The sequence below is a fragment of the Mastigoproctus giganteus genome, chromosome 5, assembly GCF_048544385.1.
Source record: "Mastigoproctus giganteus isolate SK-2022 chromosome 5, ASM4854438v1, whole genome shotgun sequence".
NCBI lineage: Eukaryota > Metazoa > Arthropoda > Arachnida > Uropygi > Thelyphonidae > Mastigoproctus > Mastigoproctus giganteus.
In genome coordinates, this window is record NC_143579.1 from 27360727 (window position 1) to 27384902 (window position 24176).

General features: G+C 35.3%; 1 protein-coding gene across 3 annotated transcripts in view; it reads left to right on the forward strand.

The window, feature by feature from the left end:
* The window catches only part of LOC150085261 (mortality factor 4-like protein 1), a 261359-nt gene that overhangs the window by 125436 nt on the left and 111747 nt on the right, over positions 1 to 24176 (forward strand). For all 3 annotated transcript variants that reach the window (XM_090373949.1, XM_090373950.1, XM_090373951.1), the window contains 2 exons: positions 5033 to 5079; positions 12676 to 12743. In XM_090373949.1, coding sequence (XP_090230075.1) covers positions 5033 to 5079; positions 12676 to 12743 — 115 coding nt within the window. The remainder of the gene's footprint in view (positions 1 to 5032; positions 5080 to 12675; positions 12744 to 24176) is intronic.

The window sequence follows — 24176 nt, forward strand, 5'->3', positions numbered from 1 at the left end:
GGAAGGAGCAGCAATGCATAGCACACACTTCTTGATTAGACCGGGGTTCGAGCCCGTCACCACCAAATACGGAGGATGCGGAAAGGTCAGGGAATGACCACCGCAAATCCCGGAGCAATATGGCCTTAGTTGCTGATGCTCCTAAAAACCAAATAAAAACAACCTAATTAAGTAGAATAAGTGGGAGTGTAAACCCGCCATAGGGAACAAAATTTTTAAATAAATTAGTTGATTGCTATTTGTACCAGCACATTAGAGAAAATAATAGGGGTAAGAATATTCTAGACCTCATCATTACTCAGAAATCAGATGACATCTCAGAACTTACAGTAGAGGAACAATATGGCTGGTAGTGATAATGCAGTCATTAATTGGAGGATGAAGAAAGATGTTGCAGTAGCTGAAGGTAAAGACAGGTTTCAGAAAAGGAGACTAAAGTAGTGTAAGATACTACTTTGCGTAAATGAATTGGGCACATTGCAGAGGGAGGGCAAATGGAATAATTTTTAAGCCACAAATGCGTATATACAATTAACAAAATATAGCACAAGGAGGATGTTGAGATGGATGAATACAGAGCTGGCCAGTGTATTACAGTAGAAAAATGTGGCATGAGAAAGTTACAAAGTGATGAGAATTATGAAGCCTTCAATAGCTACAATGAGATTGGTGAGGGGAACAAAAGGGGGCTCTTTTTATAAAAGACTTCAGTTCTGCAAGTTGCAGCATCTGGACTCTAGGCCCCTGTGAGGTGATCTTAATTGAGATGTTTAAGGCTTTGAATGGCTTGAGCAAACTCAGTGCTGATGGGATTCTCTCTTCCTGAGTCTACACACATGAGGGGGAACAAATTCAACATGAGTAAGGATGGTTGCAGGACAAATGTGCAGAAGTTTGCCTTTATCCAGTGGATCATTGATTGGTGGAACAAACTTCCATCTGTTGTAGAAATGGATAACTTAAATAAATTCAGGGAAGAACTAGTAGATAAACTATTGGAAGAAATGGAAAGGTGAAATAGGATGTTTTTTTTTTTTTTTTTTTTTTTTGGCTGATGCTGTTAAAGCTTGCTTTCTTGCATCATTTGCTGCTAGTAATACTAATATTTACTGTCTGTAACCAAGGCTGAAGAAAACATCATCACATGCACAAACTAAAAATTTTATAACAACTTCCAACAGTGAAACCTTGCACTCATGGCACTTCATGGCAAATTATCTGCATTTCTTTTTACTTTTAGAATAAAGAATTCTTTGATGAAACATAATATGATCTTATTAGCATTAGTATAGGCATATGATGCAATAAAGCAAGCTTATATAGCATCAGCCAAAAAAAAAAAAAAAAAACCTTCCTATTTCATCCATCCATTCACTCCAAATGTTTGCCTAGTTCTACCTTGAACTTAAAGTTGTTGACCTCCATTAAAACAGATGGAAGTTTGTTCCAACTATAAACTACCCACTGGCTAAAGGTAAATTTCTGCACATATTCTGCAATTTTCTTTCCTCAATTTGAATTTGTCCCCTCGGATGAGTAGTAGTAGTAATGGAGGCATGTGATGCAAGAAAGCAAGCGCATGAGCTTATGTAGCATCAGCCAAAAAAAATGCACGCATCCATTCCCTCTAAAAGTTTGTCCAGTTCCTCCTTGAATTTATTTAAGCTATTAACTTCCGCAACGACAGATGGACGTTTATTCCAACAATTAACCAGCTGCTGGCTAAAGGCAAATTTCCGCACATTTATTCTACAACTCTTTCCTCAATTTGAATTTATGCCCCCTCAGCTTCATAATCTGAGCAAGCGGAAGAATCCCATCAGAATTAAACATGCTCAACCCATTCAAAGTCTTATACACCTCAATCAGATCACCTCGCAGGTGACTAGTCTCCAGCTGCTGCAATTTACAGAACTTAAGCCTTTCTTGGTAAAAGGGCCCCTTCTTTCCCCTCACCAATCTTTATTGCCCTTCTCTGTACATGCTCAAGCAACTCTACATCCTTCCTAAAATGAAGCCTTCAGACCTGTACGCAGTACTCAAGGCGTGGCCTGACCATTGCCTTATACAAAAGGAAAATCACCTCCTTTTCCCTACTAGTAAAATTCCTGTATATCATTGACAAGACCCCATGACCTGCTCTGGCAACCTGTCTGCACTGTTCAGAAAAAGGTCATATCTGACTGCATAATTACCTTCCAGGTTTTTTTTTTTTTTTTTTCATTCTCTACCACCCCGTGTGCAGTTCCACACATTTGGTATGTTTCTGTGATATTACTACTTCCAGTATATGTTGCAGTATGGATTTGTGAATGTTAAAATTCAGTTACCACTTCTCAGCCCATCTGCCTAACTTTTCTAGATCCCGTTGCAGTAGCATACTGTCTTTACTGTCATCAACCCTTCATCAATATCATTGATAAATATACAAAACAACAATGGGGCCCAATACTGAACCCTTGGAAACTCCACTAATAACATTAGTCCATGAAGAGCAGTGTCCATTAATTACCACTCACTGTTGTCTCCCACTCAACCACCATTTTATCCATTGTAGCAACTTGCCCTTAATGCCATACTGCTCCAGTTTGTATAGTAGTCTTCCATGTGCAACAGTATCAAAAGCTTTACTGAAATCCAAGTATATGATATCAAAATTATTTTTTACATCCAGTTCCCTTGTAAGCACATCATAATATCCTGTTAACGAGCCCATGCTGTGTCTGAATTATTACTGTAGTCTTGTCTAGATGATCCTGCAATGCTTCTTTAACCAGTGACTCCATTATTATGTTCTGCCCATTATATTTCCTATAATAGGCGGAACAGAAGTTAAACTAACAGGTCTGTAATTACTCGTGTCACCCTTTGATCCTCTGTAAATTAGGGATACATTTGCACTCCTCCAGTCTGTGGGGATTTCTCCTGGGTCCAAGGATGCCCTTATAATTATGGCTAAGGGTGTTTGCCATCTGCTTTATTATAACTGGATAATTCGCATCCACCCCAGGTGCCTTTCTTATATTTAACTTCAACAATTTCTCCTCCACTTTGCTCTAGTTATTACAAAATCATTAAGCTCCCTGTTCAAGTTTTATAAATTTCTGTCCTCCACTACCCTACAGAATTCCTCATGTGTGAATGTAGATGCAAAATACTCATTGTTTGTCAGCTATCCGAGCAGGATCATCACCAGTTGAATCATTGATATCAAGTGGACCAATCTGATTCATCCCCTTCCTTCTAGAGTTTATGTAAAGAAGTCTTTGTTGTTTTTCTTTTCATCCATTGCCAAAGATTCTCATAATCAGCCTTCGTTTGCGTAACCTCCTTTGTGACTTGATTACAGACTGACTTATATCTACCATAGGCCTGTGTCGCCTGATAATTTATAGGCATCCCATGCATTTTTCTTCTCTGGCATGAGTCTCATTAATTCATCTGACATCCATTTAGGCCTAAACCGTCAACCTTCTTAGTTGGTATGAAAATCCTAGTAGTTTCCAAGATTAAATCCTTGAATGCTTCCCATTTAGAATTTGCTGTTGGTAACATCCTCATTTGGTCTCACTGTATTGAATTTAAAAACTGTCTGAGACTACTGTTTTTGTCAACATACTTTAATCTTTTTCTCATTGTAATAGGCATCTTCTCATTTAAACTTGAATATTATTTATACCTTTATTACAATTCCATATTCAGCAGCTATTAGAAAATTTCATTTAGTTGTGCACTTTGAAATACTTAAACCCACAAATTTATGCAAATTGTTTTCTTTTGAAGTTATATATCTGATATCTATTTTTACTTCCATTGTTTATTTTTCCTATATACATTTCATTGTCATTTCATTTTAAATTAATTCTATCAGACAGTTTTTTCTATTTTATATCTTATTTTAAACATATTTTTTGTTACTTTTCTGGTTTTTTATAGCCAGGTAGCTGAAGAAGTTGTTTGTGAATTTGAAAGAGTAGCACAGGAGCCAGTGTTGTTCTGTGTAGTTTGTTCATTGTTGAGAAGTAACAGAAATATGTCTGGTAGCCATTGGTACTTTTTACCCATCATTGAAGAAATGAGACACATTGAATGTCACTTGCTGTCTTTTTTTTCAGTTTCTTCTGATTTAAGATAGTTTACTTCATCCCCCTGGACAATCAGGGTATACTTAAGTTTATGCATTTGAACTTTTCTTTCTATTGGCACTTGACTGTTCTGTTTTGATTTATATTCCGTGCATATGCCATTAATTAGATCCCCAGGGATCTAATTGATGGCATATGCACAGAACATATAGTGAGCCACAGATGAATGAAATGTCTTGTTATACCAGTTAGTTGAACTGCACTGTTAGCTCTATAGAAAGCTAATTAAAATTTCATAGTTTATACCAATTTTAAGTTTAATTACATGTCAACAGTGTTCTGTCTTACATAAAACTTATTTTTTGTTATTTTCCTCTTTGTTCCTAGATTCTTTCAACCCCCTCCTCTCTCTCTCTCTCTCTCACTCACACAGTTAAAGGCCATGTCATTTATTATGGATTTATGAATGTGTTCTGCTACTGGTGTACCCCAAGAGGAAGAGGGACAAACATGGCACAATTTTAATAACTTTCAGTACCTTGATTATCATTTTACTCTTCAAGAACTGTTATAGTGACTGCAGAACAGCTGTGAGAAGTTGATCTTTGTTCATCACCAGTTTCTTGGTGGTGAAACGAGATAGTCATAAGATACAAAATTAGAAATTTATTTGAACAAAATACAAAATTAGTAGTGTATGCTTTAGATTGAAAAGTAGTCAAAGAATTTCATTCCAGCCAAGCTTGTATAATTAATACCTACTTACTGCCCCTCTAGATCCCTTCCCTTCTCAATTGCACTGTCTAATAAATAGCTATTAATTACATTTTACTTTATTCAGTATTCATGTTTTAACTTGCATGTATAGTTAATATGAAAACAAAAAAGTGGTTTTTTATTATTTTTTTTGATTTAATTTACTATAGTTATATTCATTTGATTTTTAGGTGAAAAGGTGTTATGTTTCCATGGGCCTCTCCTTTATGAAGCAAAGGTAAATATTTATAATAATAGTCCTGTGAAAGTATATTTTTCTTGATTTACATATAAAGTTGTAGATAGTAGTATGGTAATTTCAAATTATTCGAAAAATTTGGAGACCTTCTTTTTAAGTCCTTCTATGAGGTATTCAGTTAGCATTAGTAGAGGCATATGATGCAAAAAGAGCAAGCTTATACAGCATCAGCTAAAAAAAAAAATCCCCATTTCAGTTATGCAGTTCAAAATGCATATTAAAAAATATTAAAAGAAAGTAGACTAAAAGAAGGAAAGAGCTAATGTATTATTAAGTCATTAACCCACTATGTTACTACGCATATTGTTTGTATAGTATTAATTAAAAGATAGCTGAAATACCTTGCATATGTACTCAAGAAAAATGAGCTATAAATTTATGTGAGGTTAATATTTTGTGTAAAATTTAGAGCTCACTTTTTTGTCTGAAATCCACTCACCTGTATTTTGGATTTCCTCCTGTGTGTTCAATTCATGTTTACAGATGAATTCACAGGAGGAAAGGAGTGGATGAAAGAAAACTTGGGAAAACTCCAAAGTTAGTTGGGAAATTAGAAAATAGGAGAGCCATTCTACCATCATCTTCAGTTAGTAGCTAGAGAGAAAACTGGCTACCCAGTTGCAAAAATCAGAAATAAGGCCATAAGATGGAGGTCTGTTTATAAGACTTTATATTGTAGTTTTAAATGTTTTTCACCAACCTTATGTAGAAATAAAACACAAAGAAAACAAAAACTGGAATCTTGATAACTGTATTTATAATAAGTTATATTTGTCTGTATTTACAATAAATTATATTTAATTTTACAACTAAAATATATACATATAAAATATACATTAAAATATACTGGGTTAAGAAAAATAAAATACATTAAAATATACTAAATTAAAATCGATAAAACCAAAGCTTTCGAAGGCTCCTGCCTTCTTCTTCAGCGGTATTTTCTTTGTTCTGCGGTGCGTCTTTAAATACCAGCAGGTTCACGGTACTCATCACGTGTTCCGTTCTCTTGTGTTACGGAATCGGAAGTGGCTCGAGAGTGGGTCATGTGGAACCGTTCATCCCTTCTGAGGATAGTAGCCTCAAAGAGGGGATGGATCCGCATTCCTCTATCTCTATTAATGTTCACTGTGGAACAGATCCGCAAACTCTCAAGCCACTTCCGGTCCCAGAACTTATTCGCCCGATCGGTGATGATAGCCTCGTCCGGGGAGATGTGGTGCTGCTTCTCCCAAAAATGCTCGGCCACAGCGGACTTACCATAGTCCGCACTTCTTATTGCCTTAGTGTGCTCCCCCAGACAGTCTTTGAGACGGCGTTTTGTTTCCCCTACATAACACTCCCCACAATCCGGGCATCTAATACTGTATACGACCCCACTTGCATTCTCTTTTTGAATGGGGTCCTTTACTCGTGACACGATTATGTGCAGCCTCCGCCCTGGAAGCTGCACACAACGTGTCTGATAATTTCTTAGTATTCTAGTTATGTGATCGGTTAGACCCGGATAGTAGGGAATATATGCAGTGGATACTGGCGTAAAAGATTCGCCTCTCCTCTGATTTCCTTTAATATATTTTTCTATAATCCTCTGGGGGTAGCCACATTTTGTAAGATCCGTCGTGACACGTTCATACTCTATCTTCCTATCCTCGGAGGTACTACAGTGTGATTTTGCCCTGTCAACTAATGTACTAACCACACTGTTCCTATGATGGTTGGCCTGAGCTGAATTGTAGTGCGAATATTGACCTTTACACATCGATTTCCTATAGACCTTAGTCTTTAGTTGTTGGTCTTCCCTACAGACCAACACATCTAGGAACGGCAAAACTCCTTCTGCCTCCGAGGTAAATTGTATGAATGGGGAGAAGCCATTTAAAATATTCAACACCTGATCTTCACTCCCCTTTCGAATAATTGAAAACGTATCATCTACGTATCTTTTCCAGGGGCGCATAGGGAGAACACTAACATTAAATATTCTAGCCTCGAGCTCCTCCATAGCTAAATTAGCTATAATTGCACTAATGGGGGAGCCCATGGCTGTACCGTTAACCTGCTTATACATAGTATTATCAAACACCATAGTGGTGCTTGAGAGGCATAATTCTGTACCTTTCTCAATATCCTCTAAATTTAATTGGTGGTAGATGACTTTCATCAACCGGTGAAATACCACCACTTTGTTTATTGGAGGCTTGAAGTGGTGAAACCCATGTTTAGTCTCTAGAGCAAAGTTTCCAGCATCCCCCTCTCCCCATGCTTCTCCTTCAACCCATGCATGGTACTGGGTACTATAGGTTTTGATACCTTTCATGTTTGGGGTTTTCATAAAAAAAAAAAAAAAAAATTGTGTTCTAGTGTTTAATTGTTGACAGGGCAAAATCACACTGTAGTACCTCCGAGGATAGGAAAATAGAGTATGAACGTGTCACGACGGATCTTACAAAATGTGGGCACCCCCAGAGGATTATAGAAAAATATATTAAAGGAAATCAGAGGAGAGGCGAATCTTTTACGCCAGTATCCACTGCATATATTCCCTACTATCTGGGTCTAACCGATCACATAACTAGAATACTAAGAAATTATCAGACATGTTGTGTGCAGCTTCCAGGGCGGAGGCTGCACACAATCGTGTCACGAGTAAAGGACCCCATTCAGAAAGAGAATGCAAGTGGGGTCGTATACAGTATTAGATGCCCGGATTGTGGGGAGTGTTATGTAGTGGAAACAAAACGCCGTCTCAAAGACCGTCTGGGGGAGCACACTAAGGCAATAAGAAGTGCGGACTATGGTAAGTCCGCCGTGGCCGAGCATTTTTGGGAGAAGCAGCACCACATCTCCCCGGACTATCATCACCGATCGGGCGAATAAGTTCTGGGACCGGAAGTGGCTTGAGAGTTTGCGGATCTGTTCCACAGTGAACATTAATAGAGATAGAGGAATGCGGATCCATCCCCTCTTTGAGGCTACTATCCTCAGAAGGGATGAACGGTTCCACATGACCCACTCTCGAGCCACTTCCGATTCCGTAACACAAGAGAACGGAACATGTGGGAATGAAACACGTGATGAGTACCGTGAACCTGCTGATATTTAAAGACACACCGCAGAACAAAGAAAATACCGCTGAAGAAGACGGCAGGAGCCTTCGAAAGCTTTGGTTTTATCGATTTTAATTTAGTATATTTTAATGTATTTTATTGTTCTTAACCCAGTATATTTTAATGTATATTTTATATGTATATATTTTAGTTGTAAAGTTAAATATAATTTATTGTAAATACAGACAAATATAACTTATTATAAATACAGTTATCAAGATTCCAGTTTTTGTTTTCTTTGTGTTTTATTTCTACATAAGGTTGGTGAAAAACATTTAAAACTACAATATGAACATACCCAACCTCAGAGGCCTGTTTGAAGAAATATAAGACTTTATGCCAAATATGATCAAAAGCCTTTCCTGTCAAAAGCTTTGCTTGAAATGCCAAGAGAAACTGCTTTAGTTTCATTGAACTGGTTCTGAGATTTGTCTAGAGTAACATCTATGGAAGAGATGGAAGTTTATTTTAACAATCAATCTCTCTCTCTCTGGCTGAAAGCAAATTTTTGCATACCTATCATACAACCAACCTTTTTTAATTTAAATATATCTTCTTATTTGTGTGTTGTCCAAGGAATAGTAAAGGATATAATCAGAATTTAGTTTACCCAATCCATTTCCTTTAAATATTTCAAAATTTCTCAGCACCCATTCCAACAGATAAACATGCTTCTTGAAATGAGCTTCCAGACTTGTATGTTGTCCTCAAGATGCAGCTTAACCATTGTCTTATACAATATAATAATCACCTTCATCTCATGTGGCAAAAATTCCTGTATATCATTGACAGAACCCCATGATCTGTCAGTCTGTTGTGTGCTGTAATGTTGGCCTCTTTAGTTACCTGTAGGTCTCTTTTGTTCTTCACCACCCTGAATGTGTTACACCACACAATTGGCATGTTACTCTGGGATAACTGCTGCTCGTCACACTTTTTTCGTAATTTTCTTGGCAGAAAATATAAAGGTGTAAAAAGACAACTCAAAATAGCAGCTAATTATAGAGCTTCTCAGGTTTAAAGAACAAGGGGAGAAATCAGCTAATCCTTCAAGCATTCTGATAGACCACATCATTACAGATCTCGTGAGGATCCAGAGTCTCGCAAAATACAGTACTGTCTCGAGCAAAGTCTAACCCACCCTTCCTTAGAGGGTACAAAGCTCATATTTAGCAGCACCCATCATTTTAAGTACCACTGCAAAGTTATATAGCAGTGAGTTCTCCAACACAGCACACTATACTCATCAGGAGCTCCTATTCATTGCCACCTTTTTAAACAGTTACATTACCACAGTATTCCTGTTTCACTGCTATAACAATGACTTTCTGCAGATTCCCTTTGAATACAGTGTAGAATAGAGAATACTGTAGAATATAACTTGACCTCCATAATGCTGGTGGTTGGCACAGCAGACCACAACAACTAATCAGAGGCTCCACATTTTTGTCTAGATCAGTGTGTCTCAACCTTCAGTCAACTGTGGAGTGCTGCAAAGTATCCCTTTATTTAGATGGAGCACCAAAACACATTTGTATATATATGAATTTTTTTTCCTTTACATTTTAATGTATATAAATCTTTAGTTTAAAAACAATGAAAATCATTCATTCAAAAACAATCCAGAAAATTAACTAAATAACATTTCACTCGTATTCATATAAATAATATTAATAAATAAATTAGTTACAGATTTATGACTCAGCATGGAACCCCAGGTCATTAATAATACTGGAGAAACACTGGTCTAGATCATCTTGGTTGTGATATTTAGGGAGTTTTTGCAGATTCACTAAATTGGTCTTGTACACCAGTCCATATGGTTTATTATATATTATCTGTACAGGTCTGTTCACAAATGCATTACCTGTATTTTAATAATCTTTCAGTTTTATACTAGCATCCTTAGAAGAATTGCTTGATGTTTATTACTGTACTGCTGTCAGTTTAACTATCAATGTTCAAATCAATAAATAAAATAACTTGCATGCAAAATATGCATGTTCTTTGAGGGTATGATAGCCATCACGACAATCTCCAATCCTTACATTTCAGGGGTACAGATCTAAAGCAATGTTTGCAGGTCAGCCACTAGAGTCTAGTGGTTTTCAACATGGTCGCCACGTAATTTGGGTTTAAGTTATGTGAACCTTTTTTTTTTTTTTTTTTTAATTTAAGTATTAAATTAAAAAAAATCAATACTTAAATTAAATAATTAATAAAATTAATACTTGAATTAAAATTAATAATTATATTACTATAATAACTATCATATAGCTTTTTATTATTACACACACACACACACACACACACACACACACACACACACACACACACACACACACACACACACACACACACAATCGGAACTAATAGGCAGAAGTAGGGGTTCCACAAAATAAAATAAATTACTTAAGGGTGCTATTATTAAAAAAAGGTCGAAAACCACTGCACCAGACTGAACATGTTGGTAAATCTCCAAGAGGCACCCAGATCAGATAATGTATAATCTCTCTTCCTCTACTTTGCCTGATAGTGACTTTAGGTATTGCAAGTAATGTGTATGCAGGGGCATGTCAAAGCCATGTTGTGTTAAGGAGCTGGGTATATTCTTGCTCTGTGTGTGCCATATCCAAAACTTTCATTACTTCATGCAGCATTTCCTCCCCACCTTTTCTTACTACCTGAATACATCATGATACTTAAATTAATAGAAGAAACTTATCTGCAAAAAGATCTAAATCTCCCAAACTCTTCCTCATTCATTTCACAAATATACGTGGTCTCAGTACCAATCTCAATGATGTCCATTTTTATTTACAAACTGTCAGGTCCCACTTTTTCTGACTGAATCCCAATTATCAGTTGATTCAACCACTGCTCATCTCAGTTTGCCTAATTATTTGCTATGTGTTTGGTTTCTTCCCTTCAAAGGTGGTACTTGTGTGTATGTCCACTCTGATATTCTCTGTCAGAAACTTATTAATTTGGAATCTCCTCTTTTCAATCTTTCTCAGGCTTAAACCTCTCTACCCCATTCTGTCACATTCGTTTGTTGCCTCTGTAGCTGTCCCAACTCCACTAATCACTTGGAACTCTTTGAAACTTGATTTTCTGAATTCTGACACATTTGGCTAGTTACTGATTTTGCTTCGTATAGTTTTATTGGTTTTTGATGTCGTTATTCTGGAAAAGAAAGTAGTGTATCTGTGCTCCTACTAGTCTGCCTGTTTTGCTGTAGTCCATTAACCCTTTTCTTGATTTTAATATTTATTATTATTATTTTTTTGTTTTTGTCTTTTTATGATTTTTATGGATTTACAGACATGTTGTGGCAGTTTCATTTTTATTGTTGACTTTCTCGAATTATGACCAATCAAAGTAAAATATTTTATATTGATTTTTCATCGTTTTTTTTTTTTTTTTTTTTACTGCCCACTTCCACATTTTTATGTACATTATTCTGTTCTCCATAAATAGCACTGACCAGCTGCATTCTTGTTCCATTGATTATTATTGTCAGTCATTTATTGTTATCACTTCAGATGAGTCTTGATGTGATCACAATAAGCATTGTCTACTGTACTTGCATTACAATGAAATATTCATTAAAAGCCTTCATTGTAATGGGATGTTACTGCACTGAAATGATGCAAATCAATCCTTCTGTTTTTCACATTTCATTTCATTTTGTCTGCTGCTTACTTATCTTTAAGGTTTGCAAACTCTTTTAGTTTCATACACTCATACTATATGGCAACATTTCCCAAACTGTGTTCCGTGAAATATGAACAAGTGTTCCACTAAAAATCGTAATTAATAATTTAAAAAATAAAATAAATACGTTTTGCATATTTGTAGAATACACCACTTTTGTATCATTATATCTAAGAAAAAAGTAGCAATGTAGTGGTGTAATATGTCATTTGTATGATGAAAATGAACACAATATTGTCACACTTCAAAGTGAGGATGAACAATCGCAGCCTCCCCCCCACCCCCCACCCCCAATCCGAAGAGAAAAAACAGCAACCAACGAATAAAAGACCAAAACGAAAGTATGACTGTATAATGAAAGTATGAATTTGAATTTCGGCTTTACATGTGTTGGAAATAAAGTGCCCCTGATGCATTGTATATAATAAAATATTAGCAAATAGTTCTTTGGCTCCTGCTAAACTTATGTTTTATACGTTTTCCATAAATATATTGTGAGATGAAAAGTTTTCTGTTACTAAAAAAGTTTGGAAAACACTGCTATATGAATATTATAATGCCATACGTTAATCTATACAGAATATAAATTACTGATGTCATTCTTAAAAAATTTATTATGTATGGTGTGTTAATATGGTGATTATATATCATTTTATAAAGAAGTTTTTTTTTTTTTTTTTTTTTTTTTTGTTTGTTTTTTTCTTGTTAAAGATAGTAATATTAATCTTTATTGTAATATTTACTTCAGTGTATAAAGGCTCAAGTAAAAGACAAACAAGTAAAATATTTTATCCATTATAGTGGATGGAATAAAAAGTAAGTACAATAAATATTTTAAAATTATAGCAAATGTTTTAGGATTATTTAAATTTTTTTTTTTTTTTATCTATACATTTTTAGTCTTTCAGCAGGTACAATTTCATCAGTTTTTTGGCCATCCATTCTAAAATTATATTAGCTGAACCATATAATTCACTTTTTCTTTTTGGTTCATCTGTACTGAATTTCTGGTAATAGTCTCTGTGGCCACCTCAGCCAGAGGATTTTACAACTTTGTTACATTACAGCCAATATACTTGCACAATGGCTTACAGTGAGCTGTGTTATTTGTGGAAGAATATTGCCTCATAGTGCAATGGGTCCTACCATATCCAAATCTTACACCAGGACTTTTTTTATTATTGTTATTATTATTGTACTAGGTGGTCCCAGCCAGCTTTCCTGGCATCCCCTGCCTCTTACCCCAGGACTATGGCATTAGGATTACAGCTAGCTCTAATGCTACCACTGCTATTGTTGAGTCGCTTTAACAGATAAATTTATACTCATAAATTTGTACTCATCCCATCTCATTAGATTCTTTCCTGCTACTAAGATCACTTTTTTTTGGAATTACATTATCAAACATTTCTTGTGTAAAATTTGTATTTTTTCATATGTAGGCTCTTGTAAAATTAACATTTGGTCCTACTGAAAAGAACTGAAATAATATTTTAATCCTCATAATTCTCTCTGACAATGGTTATTTCTTTGGATACAGAATGTACTCATAGAAATGCTCATTATCTTCACTACCTTATAATCACTTCCACTACCTTCGAGTGATTATTTTATATGAAAAATTAAGTCATTTCATCTGTAACGTGTATTAACATTTTAGCTTTCTTAATAGAGATGTGATGGAGATAGAGATAGAGATGTTGAGGTGTGATCAAAAAGTTCAGGGACTGGGCTAATATTTGTGGGATTACGAAGCTACTGGCTATTCAAGTGAATCTCCTTCGAAAGAGTCTCCTTGACAATCAAAAGGATAAATGCAGTGGTTATGATGGATGAGGAAGTGATCACAGAATTTGAATGCTTTTGCATGAGATTTTTGAATGGAGACCACTGAGTTTGGGGCATTATGACACGTGCTAGTTCCCTGAAGCCCACTTTTCAATGCATTTTCTCTGATCAGTATCGTGTAATCACCATAGAATTGTTTTTCACTATTCTGGTTTATTTCTTGACCATGTACAACAAATTCATAATAAACAACACCTGTAAGTTAAAAAAGACAATAAGCATTATCTTCACATTTGATTGCGATTGTGTTCCTTTTTTTTAGCCTAAGAAGATGTAGTCTTACATAGAGAGGACTGGGCTTTTGTTTCCAGGTCATAGCTATACACCCCTGTCACCAGCAATGATGAAAGAAATAAAGTTGAACCAACAGCAGCACTTCAATAAAGTTCTTGCACGTCTGTCTTGCAACTATTCTTCTTTAATTTAAATTTATGTTCCCCTTATGCATATCATAGGAGAAAGAGTAAGCATGTCATCACCATTACATGAAAGAATTCCCTAGTCCCTGGGATCATCAGTGAAGATGAAGATGTGAGGGTGAAATGTTGCATTCCAAAATCTTGTGTTAAAATTGATTGGCATGCCCCATAAGAAATAACAATGTCACTAGCAACTTCATAGTTACAAAGTCAGTAACTTGTGATCAGATCACAAACATAACTGATTGAATCATTGGTTTCAGAACAAGGATCATCTTTGATGGACTTCAAACAAAACAAAGCACCTTCTCCAGAAGCTGCTTTTAACATTTCATAGATTTCTATTACACTTTTCGCTAATTTGAAATAATTTATTTGATGAAAATTTGCTACTTATTAAAATCACTCATTTTAAAATGCAGCAAAATACATAAAATGCCGTCTATTCAGTGCGTGCTAATTCAGGCTGAATGCAGATAAATGGGTGATTTGTGTGTTATTTTGTCGAGATGAGTGGATGATTATTTTGCAACAAGCAACTCTTCATGTTGCCACAGTTTAAAGGTACAGTCAGTCCCCAAACATTTTGATCATACCTTGCATATATAACAACAAATAAAATTTGGGGTAGGGGAGTGAATGGCTATCAGAGAAACTTGCATCTTAAAGATGCAGCACAGGATGAGATACCATGACTGTAATTGCTCGCTCCCGAACTGTCACACAGAGTTCTAGCAACTGCCCATCATGAATTATAGTATGGTAGGCCTGACATAGCCGAGTGGTCAGGAGTGCAAGTGCAGTAGCACAGGCCCTTTGAGTGGACTGGGGTTCAAGCCTATAACTGCTAAATATGATTAACATTTGTATTGAATGATTTATTGTAAACTCCACTGACCTGGTAGTTGTGCCGGAGTATAAAATAAGAATACTTTGATCGTTACTTAGTAGCAAAAGGTAACATGGAGTGAAGAATCATGCACTTCAGAGTTTATGCATTAAATGAATATATGGCTGGGTGTGCTATAATAGCATGTATTTATTTCATGTGATTTGGCCTAGACCCATTGGTTGTTCAAAGAAATGGCTGTTCGATGAGCTATGAATACTCATCTTTTATTCTGGACAACTCTGTTCTTCTTATAAATTGGTATTTCTGAGAAGGGTCCTGCTTGTATCAATATAATTATGCCCTTTGTCAACATGCCTTGGTCAATAAAGCAGAAAGTTTGAAGATGATACTTTGGAAAGCCAAACCATCGATGATGCTATGGAATGCAAACTAATAATCCTGAAAGATCATGAAAATAAGCTAGCCATTACCTGCAATATGTTAAATACATGTTTTTCATATGTGGGCTCTCCAGAGTAAGTAGGTATATATTATGTATTTTGGAGGAACTTTTGAATAATGTATCATTTAATATATCAATTTCTTATCTTTCAATGCATACTACCATCTCCTGCCGACCGGGCTAGCCAGGTGGGTAAAGTGCCTGCCTGGCAACCCAAAGGTTGCAGGTTCAAATCCCGCCTTGGACTTAGATCAGAGTAAAAATGCAAAAACCTTTGGGAGTGCATTATGGCCACAGAAGCCGATGCACCAACAACTAACAAAAAAACAAAAAAATTACCATCTCCTGTGTATCCATCTAATAAGTAAATAAGGTACCTGGGGCAGATGGAATCTATCCAATAAGCATCATAAGAGGTAAGCAAATCTTTGGCCATAATTATGAAAGCATCCTTTTATTCAGGAGGTCTCTGCAGATTGGAGATATGCAAATATCTCTCCTCTTCACCAAGAAAGGGATCAAAGGACAGAGTGAGTAATTATAGATCTGTAAGCTTGACCTCCATTCCAAGGAAAATATAGTCAATGGTTAAAGAAGTAATGCATGATTACTTCTCAGTAAGGCACATTATAGCCGAAGTAGCTTATGCGCCATCAAACTGCCATAACAACAAATCTTGTCAGGAATGCAGTTACGTGGTAATAGCAGCCTGGGTTTATTAATGGGAGATCTTTTAAATCACTATGATTAGTTAGTACTAATTCGGTAAACAAAAGACTGGATGCAAAAAATAATTTTGACATCATACATGTAGATTTTAGTAAAACTTATGACATTGTTCCACAAGTACAAATTAGAGCAGTATGGCATTATGGGCAAGTTACTGCTACGGATAAAGGGATCGTTGAATAGCAGAAGATAGAGTGGTTATTAATGAACATTGTCCTTCTTGGACTAATTTATCAGTGGAGTCCCTTGGAGTTTAGTGCTGTATGCCCTTACTGTTTTTAGTATATATATATATTAATAGTTATATTAGTGATAAAAGGAAAGCAAGAAATAAAGCAAAGCAAGAAAGTTAAAAGACAATAACTAATATTTATGGGTTAATGCAGTTGCAAGCAATCATGCAATACACCCACAATGTCTATAGAATATCATTAGAAAAAGTAAATCAATCCAATAATAAGAATATCATCAAGGACTTAAGAAAACGCAAAAAAAAAAAAAAAAAAAAATTATTATTATCGCTTTTTACCGACAATCTAGATGACTTCAACTGGGGCCAACCACCCAGAATGAAGGCAAAAAACGACAAGAAGTTCTCTGTTTCTGTGATGATCAATATATGCTAAGTAATTTAAATCTAAACCAAATATAAACCAGTATAGGCCGAACATAAATCGAATATAAATAAATTGAATGAAGATAATTAATTAAGAAAAATTTTGAAATATTAGAATCAAAGGTAAGAAATATAAGTAAAATATAAATGTAAGCATATATTAATCATCGTTGACCCGACAGAGAATGTAATTTAAGGATTAAAACAAGATTAAATATATAATACATACTACATTTGACCGTATCTAGGACATAATATAATAGTCGTCAAAATAATATGTGGTGCCCCCTATGTGATGGATACAGTAAAAATAAATAATTAAATTAAATTAATGCAAAGAGAAACATGCAGATAGTAAGAAGAAAAACTAAAGGAGTAGGAAAAATAGAACCTGAACTCCACAAAGGCGAAAAATAGTGGTATAGATAAGAAATAGTTTCTCCTACGTCCTCGGATTGCCCTAATAATTTCGGAGAAATAAAAATAAAGAGTGTAGGACAGCTTAAAGGCATTACAAGATATAAGTTGTGGCTCGGGTATGCCCGGGATCGCAAACCCATTCCTATAGTAGGACCCTGAGCTGAATTTGCATGTTATCTCAGCGTGAATTTAAGTAAATTTAAATGAAATTAACTATGATGTATTAAAAAAAAAAAAAAAAAAAAAAAAAAAATGATACACTGTAATTTGCAAGCCGGTGGGTACAAGTTTTCTACGCCGTAAGACACCAAGAATGCAAAGTGTATCCTATTTACATATATACATGGCACTAAATATAACGATTTTATTGAAAATTATATTGAAACGATAGGTTCAGAAAACAAATTTTTGAAATTAATTATGCTAATTGCTTTCCTGAAGTGATATTTCAGGTAAGCGATAGGGAAATTATTATTAATCAACTTGCCGTACAACGCTGTTAAGCCTGTTGAACAATTTTTATTACTATTGCAGATATAAGCAATCCTTAAACATTGCGATAAAATTATATTAGCATGCACTGATTTTGATACATTTGATTTCCAGTTTGTAAGGCTGACTACGTTAAAATTAAATGCATCTCTTTTATTATATACGTTTACGTCTATTTTATTATTATGTAATATTTCTATATGAAGATCCAAGTAATTTGCTATAGTATCGGAACTATTAGTTTTTTCCAACACAAGCTCCCCTGGATATAATCCACTGTAATCCTGGACAAAATGTGGACAATTAAAAACACATATATCATCTACGTATCTGTATATAAGTAGGTTATCTTGAAATTCTCTTTCTGTATAATACAGATAAAGGTTTGCGATTATGCTTGATGCTGGACTTCCCGTAGGGGTGCCAGTGACTTGCAAATATAACGATGTTCCGTCATATACATAGTTATTAAAGATGCATAATTTTATTAGAGAATTCCAATAGGTTAAATCAACCTTTATGGCATTTTTATTTTCTAAATATAGTTTCTGGAGGACGACTTCTAAGTTATTAAGGTTAATGCTCGTAAATAGACTGTTAAAGTCAAAAGTTTGTATTTGATGAATATTATTATTTTTTAGAGCATTTATAATAGGTAAGTTATTATTTATTATAATAGTTTTATTTAAGTTATTTAATATACTTTTAAGTAACTTTTCTAACGTTTTTCCGGGAAATTTAGCATAACTATCTCTACATGATGTTATGAATCTAAAAGCAATTGGTGTTTTGTGAAATTTGGGTATGCAATATATAAATGGATATTTTAGGTTATTATACTTGAACTTTAATTTTTTATGCAATGCAATTAATTTTTTAATTATTATATTAGAAGAAGATGTTATCTGTTTATATGTACGGCTAGACTAATAATAATTTCCCTATCGCTTACCTGAAATATCACTTCAGGAAAGCAATTAGCATAATTAATTTCAAAAATTTGTTTTCTGAACCTATCGTTTCAATATAATTTTCAATAAAATCGTTATATTTAGTGCCATGTATATATGTAAATAGGATACACTTTGCATTCTTGGTGTCTTACGGCGTAGAAAACTTGTACCCACCGGCTTGCAAATTACAGTGTATCATTTTTTTTTTTTTTTTTTTAATACATATAGTTAATTTCATTTAAATTTACTTAAATTCACGCTGAGATAACATGCAAATTCAGCTCAGGGTCCTACTATAGGAACGGGTTTGCGATCCCGGGCATACCCGAGCCACAACTTATATCTTGTAATGCCTTTAAGCTGTCCTACACTCTTTATTTTTATTTCTCCGAAATTATTAGGGCAATCCGAGGACGTAGGAGAAACTATTTCTTATCTATACCACTATTTTTCGCCTTTGTGGAGTTCAGGTTCTATTTTTCCTACTCCTTTAGTTTTTCTTCTTACTATCTGCATGTTTCTCTTTGCGTTAATTTAATTTAATTATTTATTTTTACCGTATCCATCACATAGGGGGCACCACATATTATTTTGACGACTATTACATTATGTCCTAGATATGGTCAAATGTAGTATGTATTATATATTTAATCTTGTTTTAATCCTTAAATTACGTTCTCTGTCGGGTCAACGATGATTAATATATGCTTACATTTATATTTTACTTATATTTCTTACCTTTGATTCTAATATTTCAAAATTTTTCTTAATTAATTATCTTCATTCGATTTATTTATATTCGATTTATGTTCGGCCTATACTGGTTTATATTTGGTTTAGATTTAAATTACTTAGCATATATTGATCATCACAGAAACAGAGAACTTCTTGTCGTTTTTTGCCTTCATTCTGGGTGGTTGGCCCCAGTTGAAGTCATCTAGATTGTCGGTAAAAAGCGATAATAATAATTTTTTTTTTTTTTTTTTTTTTTTTTTGCGTTTTCTTAAGTCCTTGATGGTATTCTTATTATTGGATTGATTTACTTTTTCTAATGATATTCTATATATATATATATATGTATTGGAATTATCTCAAATGATGTTTAGGTTTAAATAAATAAATATTGACTCCAGCGTTAATGCTATTGTCTGTGGACAATTAGACATTATACGTGCATGGGTTGTATATGTACTTAACTTATTTATACATTATTATTTTTAAATTGTGATACAGTCAGTCCTTGTATAATGCGAATTCGATCATACACGATTTATAAATAGGTGAATGATATCATATATAACACGAACCGAATTTGCTTATGCATGATTCGCCTTTGTGTTTACAAAAAATGGCAGCCTAATGTGGAATCACCCCAACTGAAAGTAACACAATAGGAATGAAGAGAAGATTCTGAAAATGTATTTATGTTTTTTATATCAGTGAAGGGGAAACACATTTCACCATAGTAACGTAAAAACCCACACAATTCCAGCTATCGGTATTATTGCAAATGCAATTAGATCGAGTTTACTACCGGTTTATAATAGATCCACTAGCAGGAACGCAACTGGAAATTGTTTTTATTGTTTTATGTTAGTAACCCCCAGAAATGTGCTTTAGTAAAATGTGAGCTAGTGAGGTGTTAATAGTGTGTCTCTGCCTTTACGGTGTTGTTTATTTAGATGCTACATGTGCGCAGCTTTGTTTATGTGTATCAAACATGCCTCCTCATTTTATAATTGTGCTTTATTCCCTAAAAATCAGTAAAATACTTAAAAGGTGAGATACTATGATATTTTAATATGGTACATACCCGTAGGGCTTTGAATCTCCTATCACAGTTTGCTGTAATATATGAAAACCACCTGTTTACTTAAAATTTAGTACTTATATAAAATTAAGTACATATATTCAATAAGATTGCTCTTATAATTTCAAATTATCCACCAAGTATTTAACCTGCAAAACTGGTATAGAGATTACAGAAACCGGTATGTATAATACATTCCTCCAGTATGACTATATGTCTGCTCAAAGCCCCTGAGGAGTAGCAGAGGTATGACCATGAGAAGGAATGTTAATTTTCATTAATTTAGTTGCTTTTATATGTATCTTATATATTTTTATATGTAAGGCTATACATACCAGGGCTAGTTTTAAATATAACTAGCAGGTTGGTTGGGGTCACTACAAACCTGGCACTCCCAAGTAGGACCACAATTTAAAAATAATAATGTATAAATAAGTTAAGTGTATATATACACTGTGCTGCCAATTTATTAGGTATACCTACCTTGTAGTGTGTTGAGCCTCCTTTAGCCTTCAAAACTGCCTAAATTCATCTAGGCATTGATTGAACAAGATGCTGAAAACGTTGTGCAGGAATGGGGTACCTAGGCACCTCCGTAGCCAGGTGGGAAGGAGCAGCAGTGTGTAACACACGCTTCTTGATTAGACCGGGGTTTGAGCCCGTCACTACCAAATATGAAGGATGCGGAAAGGTCAGGGAATGATCACCGCATATCCCGGAGCAATATGGCCTTAGTTGCTAATGCTCCTAAAAACCAAACAAAAAAAAAAAAGGAAAAAAGAATGGGGTACCATGCAGACATGAATGTGTTGTGCAGTTCCTTTAGATTCGACAGAGGTGTAGGCCTGCAGCAAACAGCCCTTTCCAGCTCATCCCAAAGATGTTCAATAGGATTGAGATCCAAGGACTGAGCGGGCCACTGCAGCAAAGAAAAGTCATTGTCATGTTCCTGGAACCATTCAATAGTGATTCGGGCTTTGTGCACCGGCGCATTATCCTGCTGGAAGTAACCATCTGACTGAGGATAAACTGTCAACATGAATGGATGCACTTGGTCATCAACAATGTTTAGGTACAATGTGGCATTCAGACGTGAATCAATGGGTATCAATGGACCCAGCGTGTGCCAAGAAAACATTCCCCACACCATAACACTGCCCCCACCACATTGCACAGTAGTTGTCAGACACGACAGGTCATGGATTCATGTTGTTTTCGCCACCAAATTCTGAGCCTTCCATCAACGTGATGCACCAGGAACTTCGATTTGTGAGACCAAGCAACTATATCTTGAAACAGGCCTATGGGGCTGGGAATTTCCATACTATAATAATTGACCAAGCAACTGTTTTCCAATCCTCGATAGTCCAGTGCTGGTGTTGCTATGGCCACAGGAGGCATGCTCTCTTGTTATTCATTGATAACAAAAGTACGCATTGTGGCCATTGGATGTTGTAGCCCATTCGCGACAAAGTGTGACTAATGGTCCATTGCGATATTTTGTTCTGCGCACCAAAGTTGTATTCTGACGTGATGTGCAACATTGTTGCCCATCTGTTTGCTTGCACAATTCTAGCCATCCTCCTGACCTCTCTCATCAACAAGCGATTTTCTTCCACAGGAGTGCCATTGAGAGGATGTTTTCTGTTTGTTTCACCATTCTTGATACACCCTTGAAACTGTGGTGAATGAAAAGTTCAGGAGAACTGCCGTTTTAGAGATGCTTTGTCCAGCATGTCTTGCATCTACTACTATGCCACATTCGAAGTCAGTTAGATCACTCCTTTTCCCCATTCTTGCTATGGTTTGTACGCTTAACTGATACTAGAAATTTTGTTCTGCTGCATTTACATCCACAACTGTGGTCATGTGATGCAACATTGTGGGACAAACCATTTGTGTACACAGCAGGGGTGTACCTAATAAAGTTACAGCACAGTGTGTATATATATATATATATATATATATATATATATATTGATGAAGACATATCAAGCTTGTCTGATTTAACAGGTGATACAAAGATTAGTGGTGTGGTAAATGCAAAAATCAGGTTTTGCTGCTGCGACAAAACCTAGAAAAATTTGGCCGGTTTGATGGAAGTAGCATTTGAGGCTAATCCCAGAATAACATACCAGTTCAGGATGGTGAAAGGAAAAAAAAAAAATTGGAGTAATTCTACTGTCCAACATGATGCTCTCTGAGCAGTGCAGAGAAGCTATTAGGACAGCTCATGGGATTCTGTGAGTGATATATGGGAATTTAAGCAGCAAGGACAAAGTGGTAATTATCATGTTGTATAAAGCAATGGTTAATCTGCACCTTGTGGGGTGGTGAAATGTTAATATGTAGCACAAGAACTTGTGACTGAAGAGACCTTTTGTTGATGGTGATATTACAAAGACAGCTGTCACTGAAGGAGTAAGAAAATACCACAAAACTGTTGACTCCATTATGCACATATTTCCAATTTGAAAATAAGCATAATTATACCAACGTAGGCTTGGGTGCTTTATCTTCAAGCAACACAGTTTACCTATGCACCATAGCACTCAAAGAATAAAAGAGTACAACAGGTTGTTATTTGACAATTTATATATATTCAAAAAAACTGTGCATGTTAACAATGTTGAAAAGTAAAAAGTAGAATTTGTGTGCTCACGTGTGTGTAAAAACATATATAACACAATAATATTAAAGAAGGAAACTGCAAAATGGTACCTATAGAGTAAATCATCTGACAAAACTTCTTAGCTAACAACCATACGCTGATGTACACATTCTCAGGGGTTAGCACCATTCATTGTCTCTATTGGCAAAGTTGTTCATATATGATTGTGTTTTACCAGCTATAGATAATATTTTCACAATGTAATTTAGCAGGATAAAAACAGCTAGCCCGATGGATAGGATAGCAAACAGATTGTTTGCAGTATGTCCCTTGGATGGCCCTTGATCCCTTATGTATGAACTACAAAAGTTAAACATGCATAAATATACACTGGTTAAGTTAGACTTACCTGTAATTTACACTGGCAGGAGGATAAGAAACAAGTACTGCAAACACATCTGGTGGCACAGATCGGCAGCAGGAGGGGGATATTAATTCCTATAGCTTATAGATATGCCCCTGGGTTGTTTGACGCTTTCAACATATGTGACATGTTACAGGAAAAGATTAGCCATCCCATGGTATCTCTCAGATATGCTTAGCATATGTGAGTGAAGTGTTACATGTGTCACTAGTAGTTCTCCTTTATTTCCATGGTGGTTTGAGAGAGACCAATGAAAACCCTATTTCCTTTTAGAAACCTTTTTTTTTTGGAAAGTATTATAGGGGATTCCCAAATAGTTCTGCTTTGCCTTCAATATATGAGGCACCAACTACCATCTACCACCCCTTGCCCTGTTTCTTCACGTGGCTTCTACATGTGCAAGAATAAGCAGAGAAATTCGCTCCAAATTACCAGTATTAGTAAACATCTGATTGACCTCATCCATGGTTTTTGAGAATCAGTAATTTCTTCTATAAATAAGAGAGTCACCAGTGGAGGAGAAAAACTTCTTTAGTAGCTCACCTTTCTGTGTTTCGGGCAGTATGGTAGCTTGGCTGTAAATTTGTAGTCAAATTGAATACAAGGCAGAAGAGTTTTTTGTACCCTGTTGG